The following is an 18,849-nucleotide window of genomic DNA, read 5'->3' on the forward strand; positions in this document are numbered from 1 at the left end:
GAGTGGAAATAGAATGGAGTCTACTTATCTTTTTTTTTCTTAAAAAAAAACAAACATCCATCTTGTAGTAATGATGCCACTAGTAGCCTATTCATCTAAGTTAGATCTAACACCTGCCCTGTTGATCCCAAGCTGTCATAGTGGACCAAAATGTTTTCAGACTGCAGGCTTCTCGGCTTTGTTGGTCACACAGGGGAGTGGTAACCTGATCCTAGAGTCGGAGTCATTAGTAAAACTACTGTATGCAATGTAGTGTGTGGCATAGTTTCAGGACTATGCCTATTATGCTCCAGCTCCATAAAGATGAGCACAGACGAGATTAAGCCATTTGAAGTGCCCTGCAGTGTGCTACCATTTGGTGTTGATGTTGCCAGACCAAAAAGAAAAAACAGTATCGAAATATGTTATACATACTAGTATATTACACATAATAAGGATTTCGACAAACGGGGGAAAAAAAAACTCAGTTTTTAATTTGAATGGTATCCGTCCAACCGTAGGCCTAATAATGAGGTAAATCATTCACAGGATTAGGTGTGACCTTAGCACCATCTAGTGGAGAATCTAAACACTTTCTCTTTTTATCTCTACCAGGAGGTGAGATTATTTTGGCTTTTATCTTTCATGCACATGACATGCATGCAAGGCAATGATCAAACTGCAGTACTGTGGACAGTGCTAAGGTACAGTATGTGCTTATAGCAGAAGTTAGGAAATCTAAATTCTAAAAGGTTAAGTATTCCGTTTTCATCCATGTCTTCTTAGCTCCGCACTGGCATGCTAATAATCACGATAACGCACACCCTCTCGTGTAATATATACTTGACTAATTTCTTAGTTGCTGTGGATTTTCATGTTCGTTTGACCGGCCACCTCTCCCTTCAACCTCAAATATGACTATCACTATCATCATTATATTTGGGTATAATGTTTATGAGTCACTTAATTGATAATTTGAGTTCATCCAATCAGAGAGGGACGCACCTGATTACGGCCAGGTGTGTTTGATTTAGTTTAGTAAACTGGCAGCATTCAATGAGGGAAGTTAGATTAGAGCTATTCTTAGTTTGATGTGTTATTGTCTCCGCCAGGCCGAAAGGCATGGCGAGAGAGTATGTGCAGGGGTAAAATATGTGCTTCTTAAAGTGGATGTTGTGAGTTCAAATCTTCGGCTTCACACAAGTTTTATCTATGTTTGCACTGGCTCTAATCTTTCACTGAAGAGCATGCCAGAATGAGAATGTGGACAAAACATGTTCAATTATGGTTGATTTTTAATTGAAAATGAAAGCTTTTAGATGTATTTTTTCCCCTATGTCCAAGCGATGTTGAGTTAGGGTTAGGTCAGTTCCTCTGTAGGTTACAACTACAGACCAATCATCACTATCAACATTTTTATTAACTATGTAGTTGCCATCAGTGTCTTCCATGCCACTGTGGTGCATGGGGAGCGTCAATGCTTTGTAAGCCAAAGTTTTGTGGTTTGAAACCACCAGCGGGAATATTCAAAACATGTCAATAGTTTTCGTACCTCTGTACAAGGGATGTTAGAGTTTTGTAACCAGGTTCAGGGCCACTGTTGGGAATATTTACACTCTGTAAAAATTCTAAAACGTTAAGAATTTCCTGCTCACCTGCATTTGCTGTATCAGCGTGGCATCAATCTGGGAACCCATTGCCAAATAAAAAAGGAAAAACAGCGCCCTCTGCTGTTTTTTACAATTTCTTTAGGAGTTTTGAACCTTTAACCAATGGTTTATAAATCACTGATTTATCTCACATGCTAGCTGGCATGGAAGATTCAATAGATAATGTATTACTTCACCCACCTTTGACAATTTAGACGGAGAGTGATTTTTTTTCTTCTGGAGTTTTGGCCCTTAAACTTTCTGTTTATAAACCACTGATTTAACGTTTGAGACACACTGTCATTGAAGATGCAACCGAGAATGTAATATTTAACCCACCTTTAAGGAATTTAGATAGAGTAATGATAATGTTCTTCATGAGGTTTGATCCCTGAACCTTTTATTTATAAAACCCTGAATAATACCTCGAGCCACACTAACATGGAAAACTCACGTAAGAATGCAATACTTAACCAACCTCTTCCATTTTAGATTGAGAGTGAAAAATTATATTAAGGAGTTTCAAACCCTAAACCTTTAGCTTATAAATCCCTCGTATATCTCCTGAGCCACACTGATATGGAAGATGCAACTCTATTTAATGACTATAAGATATGACAATAACGGATTTGTATTTTGATGGTATTAAACATCCCTCTGTTTGCTCTCAATGAAATAGTAAATCTGGGTGCAGAGAAAACATTTCCAACAGATGTTTTTTTTTACAATAACTGTTGTGTTTTCTTGTTGTGTTCCTTGTTTCTTAGTTATGCTTGGTGTTTTACAATACAGTTGTGTTTCTTTACATATTTTAGAAATATCTCTTCTTAGTTCTAGTTTTAATTTACACAATTGTGTACCTTTTGTTTTGTAGTGATGTCTGAGTGTTTCCTGTTTGCTGCTACCTACCTGTCTTGTCTCACCCTGTCATTTGCAAATGTTGTTCACCTGTGTCTTGTTTAGCCCTAGCCAATCGTGTGTTGATTGTCCATACATATGCACCTGTGTCTCCAATGTGTTCCTTTTTGCTCTTCACTGCCCGTCTGTTTGTTGTATGTAGTTGTCTGTGAGTATCTTAGTGTTTGATCTAGTCTCCTTGATTCGGTGCATGTAGGCTATCTTCTTGTGCTTTTACAAGTGAAACTTCCAAGTGCCTTCCTAGTCCTTCTCGTGCTCCTTGTGTTCCCTGGTCTTTGTCATAATAAAAAAATGAAAACTCCTTGTATCTGAACTAGTCTGCCTGGGTCTTAATGTCCTGCACTCCCTCCTGACTCGCATAGTAGTGACAGCAGTCTTCATTACTTTTGGAGTCTCTCATTCTCCCCTCTCACATTTTGGCTTGTTTGTCTTTTGGTTTGCATCCATCATCCAACTCCTTTCTTCTAAGACATTTTAATTTCAATGACCCCCATATTTCTGAGCGTGTACAAATGGACCATTAGGGGTCCATTTGGTTCCATTTTGTACCCTCTCGGGAGTTACAGAAATGTAAGGGGACATTTAGAACCCCCTCAAGAAACCATGAGGGTCCCCTGGACCCCACTTTGAAAACCACTGCTTTACACACATCCACTACAGATTCTGCAGACTAACTCACTCATAAACAATTAGTTAATTAGCCTTTGTCTTTATATTCATGATCAATTCTGTGTTTAAGTGTATTGCTCTTATTTTGTTTGAACTCTGAGCCAGGTTCACACTCTTGATTAAAACTAGAGGTTACGAATGTAACCCCGGTTTTAGTAGGTTCGGAGTTTACTACTCACTATGGGATATCAGCGCCCTCAGGCGATGAGACAGAGCAACACACACGCTCCCGGTGCCAATACTGATTGGCTAAGGGTATGTCACGAGTCCGGAAGACCCGGGAGTATAAAGCTCCCTCGTGACGTAGGCTCTTCCTCTTAACATTCTCCTCTCTGCATGCCAAATGCGCACAGAAAGGGGTGTCTGGTGAGTAGTAAACTCCGAACCTACTAAAACCGGGGTTACATTCGTAACCTCTAGTTTTACCACGGTTCTCCGTTTACTACTCACTATGGGATTCATAAACCCCCCTTGAGGTAATGAGCCACACAACCCTGACAACCCCGCACGCCCCTCAGCTCCTAGGTCACGTCCCCCCTGGACGTGACCTAAGACCCCCAGGCCATAGGTCCACGACCTTACGGCCCCTGGGCGCCCCCCCAGCCCACCGGGCTGGGGTGCGGGATAGATAATAAGAGTAGGCCCTGACAGACTCTAGAGTCTGCCTTATTCTCTAACAGGCAGACACAGTCCGCCTCATAATAATGAGGAGCAGGGCCCTATCCCCAAGACACAGCCCTGCTGGTCCCAAGGAAACCTAAAGAGGAAGTCGAAAGATATGGAGAAAAGGCCCCAAGCCTACTCCCTATCCTCCACTGACCTGGAGGCAGCAGCCACACCCAGGACAGCGTGCGCCATTGATGACGCCGCCACGTCCAGACTGTAAAAGGCCGCAAAAGTCGATGGTGACGACCAATTTGCAGCCGCACAAATCTCCTGGATCGAAGCTCCCTTGTAGAGAGCCCAGGACGTAGCCATGCCTCTAGTAGAGTGGGCCCTCAGACCCCCCGGGACTGGGACACCACTACTCACATAAGCCAGCTTAATGGCATCACGGATCCATCTAGAAAGCGTCGCTTTGGTGACCGCCTTCCTCTGAACCCCCACGCCAAAAGAGACAAAGAGTTGTGTCGATGAGCGACTGGCCGCCGTCCTCTGGCAATAGAGCTTCAAAGCTCTCACCGGGCAGAGGCAATGTAACCGCCTGTCCTCCGCCGAAGCGAAGGGAGGCGGATGAAAAGCCACCAATTCAACCGGATCTGGGGCCACCACCCCGGTCTTTGTAACGAACGCCAGGTTTGGTTTAAGCAAAACCCTCCTGTCGTTGTTCAGAAAATTCATGCAATCCGGGCTCACCGAGAGCGCATGCAAGTCACTGACCCGTTTAGCCGTGGACAGGGCCACCAAAAGGACCGTTTTTAGACTAATGACCTTCAGATCCATAGACTCAAAAGGCTCGAACGGGTGACGGCACAGTGCATCCAGCACCACCGTCAAATCCCAGACTGGGAACAGTGGCCTGTTGACCGGTCTAGCTCTTCTGGCACCGTTCATAAATCGGCGCACGAAGTTATGCTGACCCACCGTCTTGCCATCGTCGAAACCTAGGTGGCAAGCCGAAATGGCCGCCAAATACACTTTCACCGTCGAGAAGGATAAACCCTGATTTAGCCTTCCCTGTAGAAAAGTAAGAATGCTGCCCACCGGGGCCTGGACAGGTGCCCACAGACTGCTTGTGACCATGGTCTGAGTGCCTCCACACACCATGGAGACACCATCACAAGCCGACGACCTGAGGTGGGTGGGATCCGAAGGGCCCTCAGCCACCTCTGAGCGGGTCTCATGTAGAGCCTGCCTAAGCGGATTAAGTGAATGGCTGAGGCCATGAGACCTACTGCTTGCATGCATTGTTTGTAAGTAACATTCCGCCCCAGGCGGAAAGATCTCACACAAGCCAAAACGCTGTCTATCCTCTCCTTGGATAGACAGACGTGCCCTGAGCGTGTTCGAGTCCAGCGAGATCCCCAGGAAGGTGGCCCGCTGGGACGGAACCAAAACGCTCTTCTTGACGTTGATTGTGAAACCCAGTGACGTCAGATGGGAGATGGCCACGGCCGTGTGCCGTGCCACCTCCTCCTCCGAGCCTGCGGCTATCAACCAGTCGTCGATGTAGGTCGACAGACGGATTCCCTGTCTCCGTAGTGGAGCAATGGCCGCGTTGGTACACTTCACAAACACCCGTGGGCTCAACGACATACCAAAAGGGAGAACCATGTACTCGTACACTTCCCCTTCGAAGCCGAAGCGCAGGAATTTTCTGTGCGGGGGATAAATTGGGATGTGGAAGTAAGCATCTTTCAGATCGATACTTGTCCACCAATCGCCCTGACGCACCGTGCATAATAACTTCACGGTCGTTAGCATTTGAAAATGAAAAACCCGCAGGAACTTGTTGAGTCCCTTCAGATTCAAAATGGGTCTTACGCCCCCCCCCTTTCTTTTTCACCAGAAAATATTCCGAATAGAACCCCAGACGGTTCTGATCCGGAGATAATTTCTTTATCGCGCCCTTGTCCAGAAGGGAGGCTACCTCCTCTCTTAAGGTTTTGGCCGCTTGGCCCGACGCTCGAGTGTACAATACCTTGTCTGTCATGGGCGGCTTCCTGGCAAACTGCAGTCTGTAACCCTTGTGAACGGTGCGCAGCACCCAAGGGCACGGCTTGCAAAGTTTCCATTGATCCAAGCATTGAGCGAGAGGCTTGTCGCTGGATGCTGCCATCGCTAGTTTCACTGGTCGTGAAAACGTGACCATGGGAACCGGAGACGCTAAAACTCTGCTCAGCGGAGCTACAGCTGTGGAGCTCGCTAGAGACAAAAGAGGCCGCGTCGATCCTGACGTTCTGCGTGTAGAGATCACGTGACCTAGTGCGGAAGTGTTCCACACTATTCCCTTGTTGCCTACAAGGTCCGCCGCCATCTTGACTAGGCCTCTCGGCCTGACTAAAGGAAGCGACGGATCCGCCTCTACTGACGGAGGCACTCTGTTGCCCTCCAGAGGCTGGCGTGACACGGTGCACGGCAGGCTGTAAACATTGGGGTGACCCTCGACCCGTGCCGCCATCTTGTAAACCTTCCTTCTCACAGTGGGCCTCTGGCGCCCTCTGCTGGATGGATGGTAAAAATGGAAATTTTGGCGTGACCCTTGTACATTGGCGTTTAGAATTAGCAATGGATTTAATACCTTTGTCTTGTTCATAGCATGCACAGTATTCATCCCAGCAGCGTTTGGACAGTCTCCAAAGGGACTGTCCAAGCGCTGTGGGCTTATGGTTGGAGGGCATTGATACGGAGGGGCCCCCCCAAGGGGGGTCCCTCCGCATCGCCGCACTGAGGCGGGTGAAATAATGAGAGGTTTTGTATTTTTCAGAACATTTATTTGAACCACACTTGACACACAAACACCCTGGCAAACAACATTTGGACAAGTCAAAACAGCAGAGGCCTGGCTCTGTAACTTATTATTTTCTGTCGTTTGTTTCCCGTCGGGGCCATGAAAAGGCCAAGTCTTTTTCCCGAGGTGACCAGGGGGGCTAATCCCCCCCCACTCCGTCCGTGTGGATGTGGGGGGGGCAGCCAAACAACCGGTAACACCGGGGGGCAATTGTCAAACACGCTGCCCGCGACCACGTCCTCTCCCGCCGCGTCGAGTGGATCTGGGGGAAGAAGGGGGAGGGGGGGAGCGGGGGTCCTTGCGACGGACGTCGCCGACTCCCAGCGACATGGGCCCTTCCACTCTGGTGGGACGGGCTGAGGAGTTGCGGGAGCTGCCGCTGGCGCTGGATTGGCGAGGTGAGGAGAGTCTCCCCCTTAAGGCAGACCTCTCCTGGCGGGGTCTGCCTGGTTGGGGAGATCTCGGGGCCAAAAGACCCGCCGCTGCCTCTTTCCGGGCCCTCGCCGACTCCGTGGAGTCCTTCAGGTATTTTTCTGCCCCGCAGAAGAGGTTACCTGCTGTGAGTGGAAGGGCCAGCAGCTTTTTCTTCGCGTCGATCTTCTGCGCGACTTTTGTGAAGGTGGCGAGGTCGAGCCACCGCACCCTCTCGATGGTCGCGCAGTCGTCCAACACCCGGCCGGTCCAATTGATGGCGTGTTGGGTGCAGGAGATGGTGAGCTGGTTTAAGCGATGCAGCTCCTTCGCGTCATCGCCCCATTTTTCCTTCAGCTCTGTGAGCCGCACGGCAGAGGAGCCCTGGAGGATGGTGACGGCGTTGAGGGTCTTTGCGACCTGTCCGGCCGCGGCGTAGGTCTTTTTCAACGCCGCGGAGGATTTTCTCAATTCGTCATTGTAAAAGGACGGTGTGGCGCCCCCAAGCACCACCGTACCTGACTGCATGTCCTCCAGTCCTTCTGCCAGCACAGGGTCCATCGGAGGGACTTCAATCAGCCCCAGGTCCCTGGCGGAGATTAGGTCGTGGGGAAGGCTAGCCTTTGCGGGTCTTGATGATCCCCCCAGGAGCTCATCAAGGCCGTCTTGAACCCCATCGCTTCAGGGAGCTTCTTGGACTCCACCACCCGTGTTGGTGGAGCCTCCAAGCCCTGGAAGCCTACTGTAGTAGCGGTGGCGTTGCGGCTCTCCACGGGCTGCACCAAACCGCACCTGGCGATGGCCCGCTTAAACACCGCCGTTACCGGTTCGACGACCTCTTCTTCGACGGTTTCGGGGTTTCCGCCTTCCCCGTCGGCGCTCGCCATGGACACCTCCTGGACGTCCTGGTATGGCGCGAGGTCCAACTCGTCCTCCAGCTCTTCGAAGGCCAGTGACTCCTCGCTGTCGGCCAGCGAAGCAGCCCAGTCGTAGTGTCGACGGGGGGAGGTGGAGGCGCTGCTGGTTAGCTGCGGCGGCGATATATGTGCAGTGGCAGCGGCGGAAGGTGGCGTCAGCGTCGTCGCCGCTAGCCACTTCATCTTCGGCGTCGGCACCGGTGGGGGTCCCATGAGTGTCTTCTCGGGCGGCACTCCTGGGGTCCCTGTGCCGGTGGCGGCGGAAGCTCCGGCTGAGTCGTTCCTGACCCAGCGGACCAGGGTCTCTACCCTGTCCAGCCGGGCGTCGAGCTGCTGGCTTGTGAAGGACGAGCACCCTGGGCACTCGTCCCTCTCGCCCTGGCGCTCCTTAGCGGTGAGCGCATGGTCGACCCCCAGGCAGTAGATACAGACGCGGTGGGGGTCGTCTGCGGCGACGAGGAGGTCACAGCTCGGTCGTCCGCAAGTCCTCGGTGGTTCCATTCCTGGTCTGGAACAGCGGCCTAACTTTGGCTAGTAGCACCTAGCTAGCTGCTACCAGTAGCCTAGCCGCTGAATGAATGAAAATGCTACCGGCGATTTTCAAGGACCAGGAAAAGGGGAAAACTGAGAGGATAGGTAAATAAATAAATACTTAATAATAAGTTCCGGGAGAAAACTTATTTGCAAGGATTTTCCCGTGGGGAAATACTCCGTATTCCCGCGTTGGGTTTAAGTTGAAAAATGTCTTGCTTCTTGTGTGTGAATTTCTGCGCATTCGCTTGCAGAGTGGAGAAAAGAGGAAGAGCCTACGTCACGAGGGAGCTTTATACTCCCGGGTCTTCCGGACTCGTGACATACCCTTAGCCAATCAGTATTGGCACCGGGAGCGTGTGTGTTGCTCTGTCTCATCGCCTGAGGGCGCTGATATCCCATAGTGAGTAGTAAACGGAGAACCGTGGTAAAACTGCTGGTTTTGGTCTTCTGAAATTGATAAATGACTTTAAGATATGACAATAATGAATATGTGTTTTGATAACATTAAACATCCCTCTGTTTGCTCTCCAACCATCTGTTGCATTTTTTTTTCAACAGATGGTTTTTAACAATAACCTAAAACTCAAAAAAGTTGTGTCATAATGAATCCTGATCATCAGTGAATCTAGTAGATTCAGTCATTCTGTCAGGGGGAGAGGTGTTTGCTGTAGTCTTTCAACTTTTGACCTGCCACCTCTCCCTTAAACTTCAAATATTACCTCGAGTTTCTAATTAGTGTGAAAAGCCTGGTGGCGCAAAAGAAAAGGAGAGGCCTCGCAGGTGGAAGGTTGGGGGTTTGAATCTTGGTCCTGGTAAATCTCTGTCTTTGCTCTTTTTAAGGCGAGGAGCATGGAATCAGCCCGCCTCCCTCCTCACGCCCTCTTTTAGCTCCGGTAGGAGGGGGAGGAGCATGGGTAAAGTCCACCTCCAGTGGGAGGAGCTTAATAAATTTACATACTAAGCAAAGCAATTGTTGTTGTATGTCATTGACATTATTAGTATTATAGCTGACTTTTTTTTTTTTGACCACTGTTTCATGTTTTTTTATTGAGGCACTTCGAAGTTTTGTATTGATTGTTGTTTGAGATATTTTGTATTAGTTGATGGAGTTGTCTTTTGTGTTAGTTGAGCTTTGAACCCTGAACCTTTGGTTTATTAACCTCTGGTTCATCTATTGAGCCACGCTGGCATAGAAGATGCTATTGGGAATGTAATACTTAACTCACCTTTTACAATTTAGATTGAAAGTGAAAAATGCTCTTAGGGAGTTTTGAACCCAGAACCTTTGGTTTATAAACCCCTGATTCATCTTTTGAGCCACGCTGTCATAGGAAATACAATCGGGAATGTAATAGTTAACTCACCCTTTACAATTTAGATGGAAAGTGAAAAATGCTCTTTGGGAGCTTTGAACCCAGAACATTCAGATTATTAAGCCCTGATTTATCATTTGAGCCATGCTAGCATGGAAGAAGAAATCGGGAATGTAATAGTTAACTCACCTTTCAAAATTTAGATGGAAAGTGAAAAATGCTCTTTGGGGTCTTCAAACCCAGAACCTTTGGATTATAAACCTCCAATTCATCTATTGAGCCACTCTGACATGGGAGATGCAATCGGGAATGTAATAGTTAACTCACCTTTCACAATTTAGATGGAAAGTGAAAAATGTTCTTTGGGAGTTTTGAACCCAGAACATTCAGAATATGAACCCCCGATTTATCATTTGAGCCATCCTGTCATGGCAGAAGCAACTGAGAATGTAATAATTAACTGAGAACGTGATACTCAACCCACCTTTTAGAATTTAGATGGAGAGTGAAAAAGTTCTTTAGGAGGTTAGAACCCTTGACAACTGGTTTATAAATCACTGATTTATCTGGCATGGAAGATGCAACTGGGAATGTAATACTTAACTCGTCTTTTAGAATTTAGATGGAAAGTGAAAAACATTCTTTGGGAGTTTTGAACACAGAACCTTCAGTTTATAAACGCCTGATTTATCATTTGAGCCATATGGTTTGTACCAGTGCCATCTATTAGAGAGTTACGCCAACTCCGTTCACTTCTTCGGGCCAGGTCTTCTACATACACATACAGTACATTGGCGAATAGTGACAAATCCCTAAACCGGAAGTTCATGGAATGCATTGAAGTCGACGGCTCGACGGCTCCTTGTCACTATTTCCAGCTACAGTACATGAACCACGTGACCGACGCTGTTTCTGACCCCTCATTGCCTAACTCTCTAATAGAAGGCTCTGGTTTGTACTCCTGACTCATGTGCCATGCTAGCATGCAACATGCAATTGAGAATGTAATGATTAACTGAGAATGTAATACTTTACCCACCTTTGATAATTTAGACGGAGAGTGATTTTTTTCCTTCTGGAGTTTTGGTCCTTAAACTTTCTGTTTATAAACCCTTGATTCAACATTTGAGCCATGGTTCGTACTCCTGACTCACATGCCATGCTAGCATGGAAGATGGAATTGAGAATGTAATAATTAACTAAGAATGTGATACTTAACCCACCTTTTAGAATTTAGATGGAGAGTGAAAAAGTTCTTTAGGAGTTTTGAACCTGTCCTGTAACTAACAGTTTATAAATCACTGATTTATCTCACATGCTAGCTGGCTTGGAAGATGCAATAGATAATGTATTACTTCACCCACCTTTGACAATTTAGACGGAGAGTGATTTTTTTCTTCTGGAGTTTTGGCCCTTAAACTTTCTGTTTATAAACCACTGATTTAACATTTGAGCCACACTGGCATTGAAGATGCAACCGAGAATGTAATATTTAACCCACGTTTTAGAATTTAGATAGAGTGATGATAATGTTCTTCATTAGGTTTGATCCCTGAACCTTTCATTTATAAAACCCTGAATAATACCTCGAGCCACACTAACATGGACAACTCACGTAATAATGCAATACTTAACCAACCTCTTCGATTTTAGATTGAGAGTGAAAATTATATTAAGGAGTTTCAAACCCTAAACCTTTAGCTTATAAATCCCTCGTATATCTCCTGAGTCACACTGATATGGAAGATGCAACTCTATTTAATGACTATAAGATATGACAATAACGGATTTGTATTTTGATGATATTAAACATCCCTTTGTTTGCTCTCAATTAAATAGTAAATCTGGGTGCAGAGAATTTTTTTCCAACAGATGTTTTTTTTTTAACAATAACTGTTGTGTTTTCTTGTTGTGTTCCTTGTTTCTTAGTTATGCTTGGTGTTTTACAATACAGTTGTGTTTCTTTACATATTTTAGAAATATCTCTTCTTAGTTCTAGTTTTAATTTACACAATTGTGTACCTTTTGTTTTGTAGTGATGTCTGAGTGTTTCCTGTTTGCTGCTACCTACCTGTCTTGTCTCACCCTGTCATTTGCAAATGTTGTTCACCTGTGTCTTGTTTAGCCCTAGCCAATCGTGTGTTGATTGTCCATACATATGCACCTGCGTCTCCAATATATTTCTGTTTGCCCTTCACTGCCAGTCTGTTTGTTGTATGTAGTTGTCTGTGAGTATCTTAGTGTTTGATCTAGTCTCCTTGATTCGGTGTATGTAGGCTATCTTCTTGTGCTTTTACAAGTGAAACTCGCAAGTGCCTTCCTAGTGCTCCTTGTGTTCCCTGGTTTTTGTCATAATAAAAAAAAGAAAACTCCTTGTATCTGAACTAGTCTGCCTTGGTCTTTCTGTCCTGCACTCCCTCCTGACTCGCAGAGTGACAGCAGTCTTCATTACTTTTGGAGTGTCTCATTCTCCCCTCTGACATTTTGGTTTGCATCCATCATCCAACTCCTTACTTCTAAGACATTTTAATTTCAATGACCCCCATATCTCTCACTCTGAGAGTGTACAAATGGACCATTAGGGGTCCATTTGGTTCCATTTTGTACACTCTTGGGAGTTACAGAAATGTAAGGGGACATTTAGAACCCCCTCAAGAAACCATGAGGGTCCCCTGGACCCCACTTTGAAAACCACTGCTTTACACACATCCACTACAGATTCTGCAGACTAACTCACTCATAAACAATTAGTTAATTAGCCTTTGTCTTTATAATTCTGTGTTTAAGTGTATTGCTCTTATTTTGTTTGAACTCTGAGCCAGGTTCACACTCTTGATTAAAACCGCTAGGTTTGGTCTTGAAATTGATAAATGACTTTAAAATATGACAATAACGAATGTGTTTTGATAACATTAAACATCCCTCTGTTTGCTCTCCAACCATCTGTTGCATTTTTTTTTTTCAACAGATGGTTTTTAACAATAACCTAAAACTCGAAAAAGTTGTGGCATAATGAACCCTGATCATCAGTGAATCTAGTAGATTCAGTCAGGGGGAGAGGTGTTTGCTGTAGACTTTCAACTTTTGACCTGCCACCTCTCCCTTAAACTTCAAATATTACCTCAAGTTTCTAATTAGTGTGAAAAGCCTGGTGGTGCAAGAGAAAAGGAGAGGCCTCGCAGGTGGAAGGTTGGGGGTTTGAATCTTGGTCCTGGTAAATCTCTCTCTTTGCTCTTTTTAAGGCGAGGAGCGTGGAAGCAGTCCGCCTCCCTCCTCACGCCCTCGTTTAGCTCCGGTAGGAGGGGGAGGAGCATGGGTAAAGCCCACCTCCAGTGGGAGGAGCTTAATATATTTACATACTACGCAAAGCAATTATCTATTTTTTGTTTGTTGTATGTCATTGACGTTATTAGCATTATAGCTGACTTATTTATTAATTTTTTGACCACTGTTTTATGTTTTTTTTTATTGAGGCACTTTGAAGTTTTGTATTGATTGTTGTTTGAGACATTTTGTATTAGTTGTTGAAGTTGTCTTTTGTATTAGTTGAGCTTTGAACCCTAAACCTTTGGTTTATTAACCTCTGGTTCATCTATTGAGCCACGCTGGCATAGACGATGCAATTGGGAATGTAATACTTAACTCACCTTTTACAATTTAGATTGAAAGTGAAAAATGCTCTTAGGGAGTTTTGAACCCAGAACCCTTGGTTTATAAACCCCTGATTCATCTATTGAGCCATGCTGTCATAGGAAATGTTATCGGGAATGTAATACTTAACTCACCCTTTACAATTTAGATGGAAAGTGAAAAATGCTCTTTCGAAGATTTGAACCCATAACCTTCGGATTACAAAACCGTGATTTACCATTTGAGCCATGGTAGCATGGGAGAATCCATTGGGCCTGTAATACTTATCTCACCTTTCACAATTTAGATGGAAAGTGAAAAATGCTCGTTGGGAGCTTCAAACCCAGGACCTTTGGATTATAAACCCCCGATTCATCTATTGAGCCACGCTCAATAGATCAATAGATGTTAAAAGTGGGAATGTAATACTTAACTCACCTTTCACAATTTAGATGGAAAGTGAAAAATGCTCTTTGGGAGTTTTGAACCCAGAACATTCAGATTATGATCTGATTTATCATTTGAGCCATCCTGGCATGGCAGAAGCAACTGACAATGTAATAATTAACTGAGAACGTGATACTTAACCCACCTTTTAGAATTTAGATGGAGAGTGAAAAAGTTCTTTAGGAGTTTTGAACCCTTAACAACTAGTTTATAAATCACTGATTTATCTTACATGCTAGCTGGCATGGAAGATGCAACTGGGAATGTAATACTTAACTCGTCTTTTAGAATTTAGATGGAAAGTGAAAAACATTATTTGGGAGTTTTGATCACAGAACCTTCAGTTTATAAACCCTTGATTCATCATTTGAGCCATGGTTCGTACTCCTGACTCACATGCCATGCTAGCATGGAAGATGGAATTGAGAATGTAACTAGAAAAAGTGCTCCTCGGAGCACAAGTCTCCGCCAGGTCAGGTAGATTATTGTGGCCTCCTGGTGGCGCTATAATAGGCCAATGTGAAAAGAGTGCCATTTCTTCTTTGGCCTTGCACGACAATCGGACACTGCATTCATGATTTGAGGCATTTTGTTCCAAAAATGTGGTTTGCTAAATTAGATCTGCTGGTGGCGCTATAACAGGCCAATGTGAAAAGGGTGGCATTTCTTCCTCGGCCTAGTGGGAATGTGCGTGCAAAATTTCACGGAAATCGCACACTGTGTTCATGATTTGAGGAATTTTGTTCAAAAGGACTCATCCTGCAAACTTTGGAAGCCAATGTTAGCCAAGTAGGATGAAATATGAAATATCGGACACATCAATCTTGATCACATGACTATAGAGATACTGTGCACCGATTTGCGTGACTTCTGGACAGAATCTGAAGGAGTAAGAGCAAAAAAATTGTTTTACAAAACTCAGCCTCCTGGTGGCGCTCTAAAAGGCATATGTGAAAAATGCAGGGCAAAGGTTTTTCCTTGGCCTCTAGGGAGTGTGCGTGCAAAGTTTGACGCAGTTATAGCTAAAAACGTGAATTGGCCTGTTATAGCGCCACCATGAGGCTGATGTGAAAGTTTCAAGTGGCATTTCTTCCTGGGCCAAGTGGGAATCTCTGTGGAAAATTTCACGGAAATCGCATGCTGCGTGCATGATTTGAGGCATTTTGTTCCAAATGAACCAATCCTGCATACTTTGGAAGCCAATTTTAGCCAATCAGGATGGAATATGGAGAATCAGACAGATCCGTGTTGATCACATGGCTATAGAGATACTGTGTACCGATTTGCTTGTTTTTTGGACAAAATCTGTAGGAGTAATAGCAAAAAATGTGTTTCGTAAAGGTCGGCCTCATGGTGGCGCTATGACAGGCTGATCTGAAAAATGTGGGGCAGAGGTTCTGCTGTGGCATCCAGGGAGTATGTGTGCGCAGTTTCACAGTGACAGGGCCAACGGTGGCGGAGATTAGCTGCTCGCAGACAGAAGGACGGACACACGGACGGACGGACGGACGGACGGACGGACGGACACACGGCCGGACGGACAGGGGGCAAAACATACTCTCTCGCCATGCCTTTCGGCCTGGCGGAGACAATAATTAACTAAGAATGTGATACTTAAACCACCTTTTAGAATTTAGATGGAGAGTGAAAAAGTTCTTTAGGAGTTTCGAACCTTTAACCAACGGTTTGTAAATCACTGATTTATCTCACATGCTAGCTGGCATGGAAGATGCTATAGATAATGTATTACTTCACCCACCTTTGACAATTTAGACGGAGAGTATAGAGCACCGAAGTCCTGACGTCACTCGTTCATCCCCAGGTTTGCGGAAGTAATTTCTCTATGGAGAATAACATTGGGTCATCTTAGAATCGTCTCATATAAGAATTGTGGTCCAAAAATAAACACCGCGTGTCGGCGTTATTGTCAGGGAGGAGGTTCTGTATCGTTTATGATAGTCAGTCACTTATATTTGATACAGTCTGTTTCTGGCGAAAATGTAACTAATTCGGCGGAAGTAACATTAGCGTTTTCTCACCGTCAGTTGATGCTTCATATCCATAAGAGTCAACCCGCCGGGGTCATGTGTTTATTTTTGGAACACAGTTCTTATTTGACGCGATATTCAATACGTCTATGGGATTCAGAACGGGGGTGGAAAACTGCAAACCAGGTAGACAAACAAAGGATGTGTAAATGACGTCAGACTTCGGCGGTCTATTGTTTTTTTTGTTTTTTTTTATGACAGGAGTCGTCGCGGGCCGGATAGTTGCCTCTCGCGGGCTGCAAATGGCCCGCGGGCCGCCTATTGGGTCCTACATACTTACACCTAGAACCCCCATTCAAACTTTAAAATGTTCATCTTAATGTGGACATGTTTGCCTGAAAAGGCAATGTTTCATAGTTTTAGAAATATACTCCTTTAAAAGTTCAAAAATGTATAATGTAGGTCAATGGAGGATTTTGGCACCTAAAAAAAACTAAAAAAAACTTTCACCTAGAAACTCCATTCACACTTTTTATAATTCAGCATACTGTGGACACACATGCTTAAACATTTTACTTTGAAATGTTTTGTAGTTTTTGAGATATCTAACTTTTAAAACGTACATCTGAAAACCAGTAAGGACATATTTCCAACTTTTACCTGTCACTTTTACCTTTATCTAATCTTTCAATGAAGACCATGCAAGTGAACAGACTAAAAAAGAACCACTGTGGTGCAGTGGTTTAGATACAGGGCTTGTAACCAGAAGGTTTTCGATTCAAATCCATCCAGGACATTGTTCCAACTTTTACCTGACTCTTGCACTTCTATCTAATCTTTCAATCAACAACGTGCAAGAGACCAGGGAAAGCATGAACCATGGTGGAGCAGTGGTTAAGATACAGGCCTTGCACACAGGAGATCCTGAGTTCAAAACCAGCAAGGACATCTTTCCAATTTTTACCTGGGGCTTTTACCTTTATCTAATCTTTCACTGAAGAGTGAAAATTCAGAAGATCCTGAGTTCAAAACCAGCAAGGACATCTTTCCAACTTTTACCTGGGGCTTTTACCTTTATCTAATCTTTCACTGAAGAGTGAAAATTCGAAAGTAAAAATACCTAAAAATTGTTCTTTAGTGCAGTACTTAAAGACACGTACTTAATAGTTCCTTTCCACCACAGTGATTTCACAGAACCATGAAAGCTGATGGTCACCTTGATGTGATGTAAAAAACATAAAACGGTTACATTTGAAAGCACAAGAGATAAAGGAAACTATGGAAATGCCAGAAATAATTAAAAAAATGTTTTAATTAAGAGTAACAATTTCCATACAAAAGTCACCCTAGCACAAAGTAATAAAATCAGACCAACTGCTTACAAAGGTTGTCATAGCTCAAATACAGTTGTTCAATTTTATAAATAACAACACAATACCTAATACAGTAATCAAGAAATAAGTCTTCAGCACATAGGCCTATAAGTCATATTGTTTGTGAACTAAAATGCCATATTTATTCTTAAATAGTGGCATATGCATGTTTTCACTTCCTAATTTTACTGTAATAATTACATAATTTGCAAATGAATAGGTATTATGAATAGTTTAAGTAGCTCCTATTTTCACTATTCATATTTATCGGGTGATGATATATGTACCATTAGCTCTAAGACGTTGTTTTTTTCTTCTTTTTTTCTGTTTGGTTGGGTATTAAATGCTCTAAATGCCATGTTTTAGAAACACGGATAGCTCCATATCACAGGAAATCAAACTCACAGTTTTGCCCTAAAACATGCAAATTTCTGACATTACACACGGGGGAAATCCTTTATTGATCATGGAATTAATAAACTGGTGAAGGTGTTTTAACAGTGTTGAGTGACTAGTTAAAAGGCAACATGCAAAGAAACAACAGCAGGGGGCAATGTCAGAGAATGTACAAGCAGCATTGAGCATAGTGGACTCTACTGCCAAGCCACAGAGTACCTACTGCAGGTTTGAAAACCAACCCAATCAATGCTCTGAAAAATGACCCAAACCTCAGATCATTTGAAGGACATCTACATTACAATACAAATTTACAACTGAGGCAATGTGAAAAAAGGATCTACTTCTAATCAATGAGTTAATGTGACACATGTGAAAAAGAGGTACTTTTTTCTGTTTCCATGGCAGAGGGAAACACTGTAAAGATAAGATCTTCCTGAGATTGGAAAATGTTGCTTTTCGTTCCCGAGTGAACTCTAGACTGGTTCACCGGCTGGTATTGACACTGCATTGCTTCAATAATTTGGCCCTTTGCTGAAGGGATCCCGCCTCATTGTGCTACCATAGCACATGGATGGATGACACACCCCTGGCTGACCAGGTGCCCCAGTTATACCTCTTTTGCCCTCTGATCCATTTATACCAGGGGCCCCGGGTTTACCTGGAGGACCCGGCTTGCTGTACCCCTGGGGACCCATTGGCCCTGGGAAGATAAGCAATAAAATGTCACGATCATGTCAAAACAATTGTTCTGCATACTTGGTTGCTACTATCTAATATCTGCATCATTTTAAAACTGTTTTCATCCTGGCATGCCATTATAGGTGAATTATTTTCAAAAAATTGAAACAATGTCCAAAATTGTTAACATTTTCAAATAGTGTAAAATAACCGATCTACAAGCTCACAATGGGTCGCGATGCAACGCATGTGAAGTTGTAGATGGCTATTATCGCTATTGGTCGTATGATGAAATATAATAGGGCTTGTGCAGATCATGCACATCTGGTGTACTAGTAATGTACAGTGTATAACATGAGAAATAACCCTTTAACCCAACCCATTGAAAACATGTGAAAATTTTGAAAAAACTGTACACATTTAATTGGGGGTCCTTGACATGAAAAAGTGTGAGAACCACCAGCGTGAAGTGATTCAACTTATTCGTTGTCAG

General features: G+C 44.1%; 1 protein-coding gene across 2 annotated transcripts in view; it reads right to left on the reverse strand.

Moving 5' to 3' along the window:
• Positions 1–17,200: 17,200 nt before the first annotated feature.
• col21a1 (collagen, type XXI, alpha 1) overlaps positions 17,201–18,849 on the reverse strand; it is a 59,203-nt gene continuing 57,554 nt past the window's right edge. For both annotated transcript variants that reach the window (XM_080449896.1, XM_080449895.1), the window contains one exon: positions 17,201–18,378. In XM_080449896.1, coding sequence (XP_080306022.1) covers positions 18,191–18,378 — 188 coding nt within the window. In that variant the 3' untranslated portion in view covers positions 17,201–18,190. The remainder of the gene's footprint in view (positions 18,379–18,849) is intronic.

The sequence above is a fragment of the Gymnoscopelus braueri genome, assembly GCF_963280865.1.
Source record: "Gymnoscopelus braueri genome assembly, chromosome: 14".
Lineage (NCBI taxonomy): Eukaryota > Metazoa > Chordata > Actinopteri > Myctophiformes > Myctophidae > Gymnoscopelus > Gymnoscopelus braueri.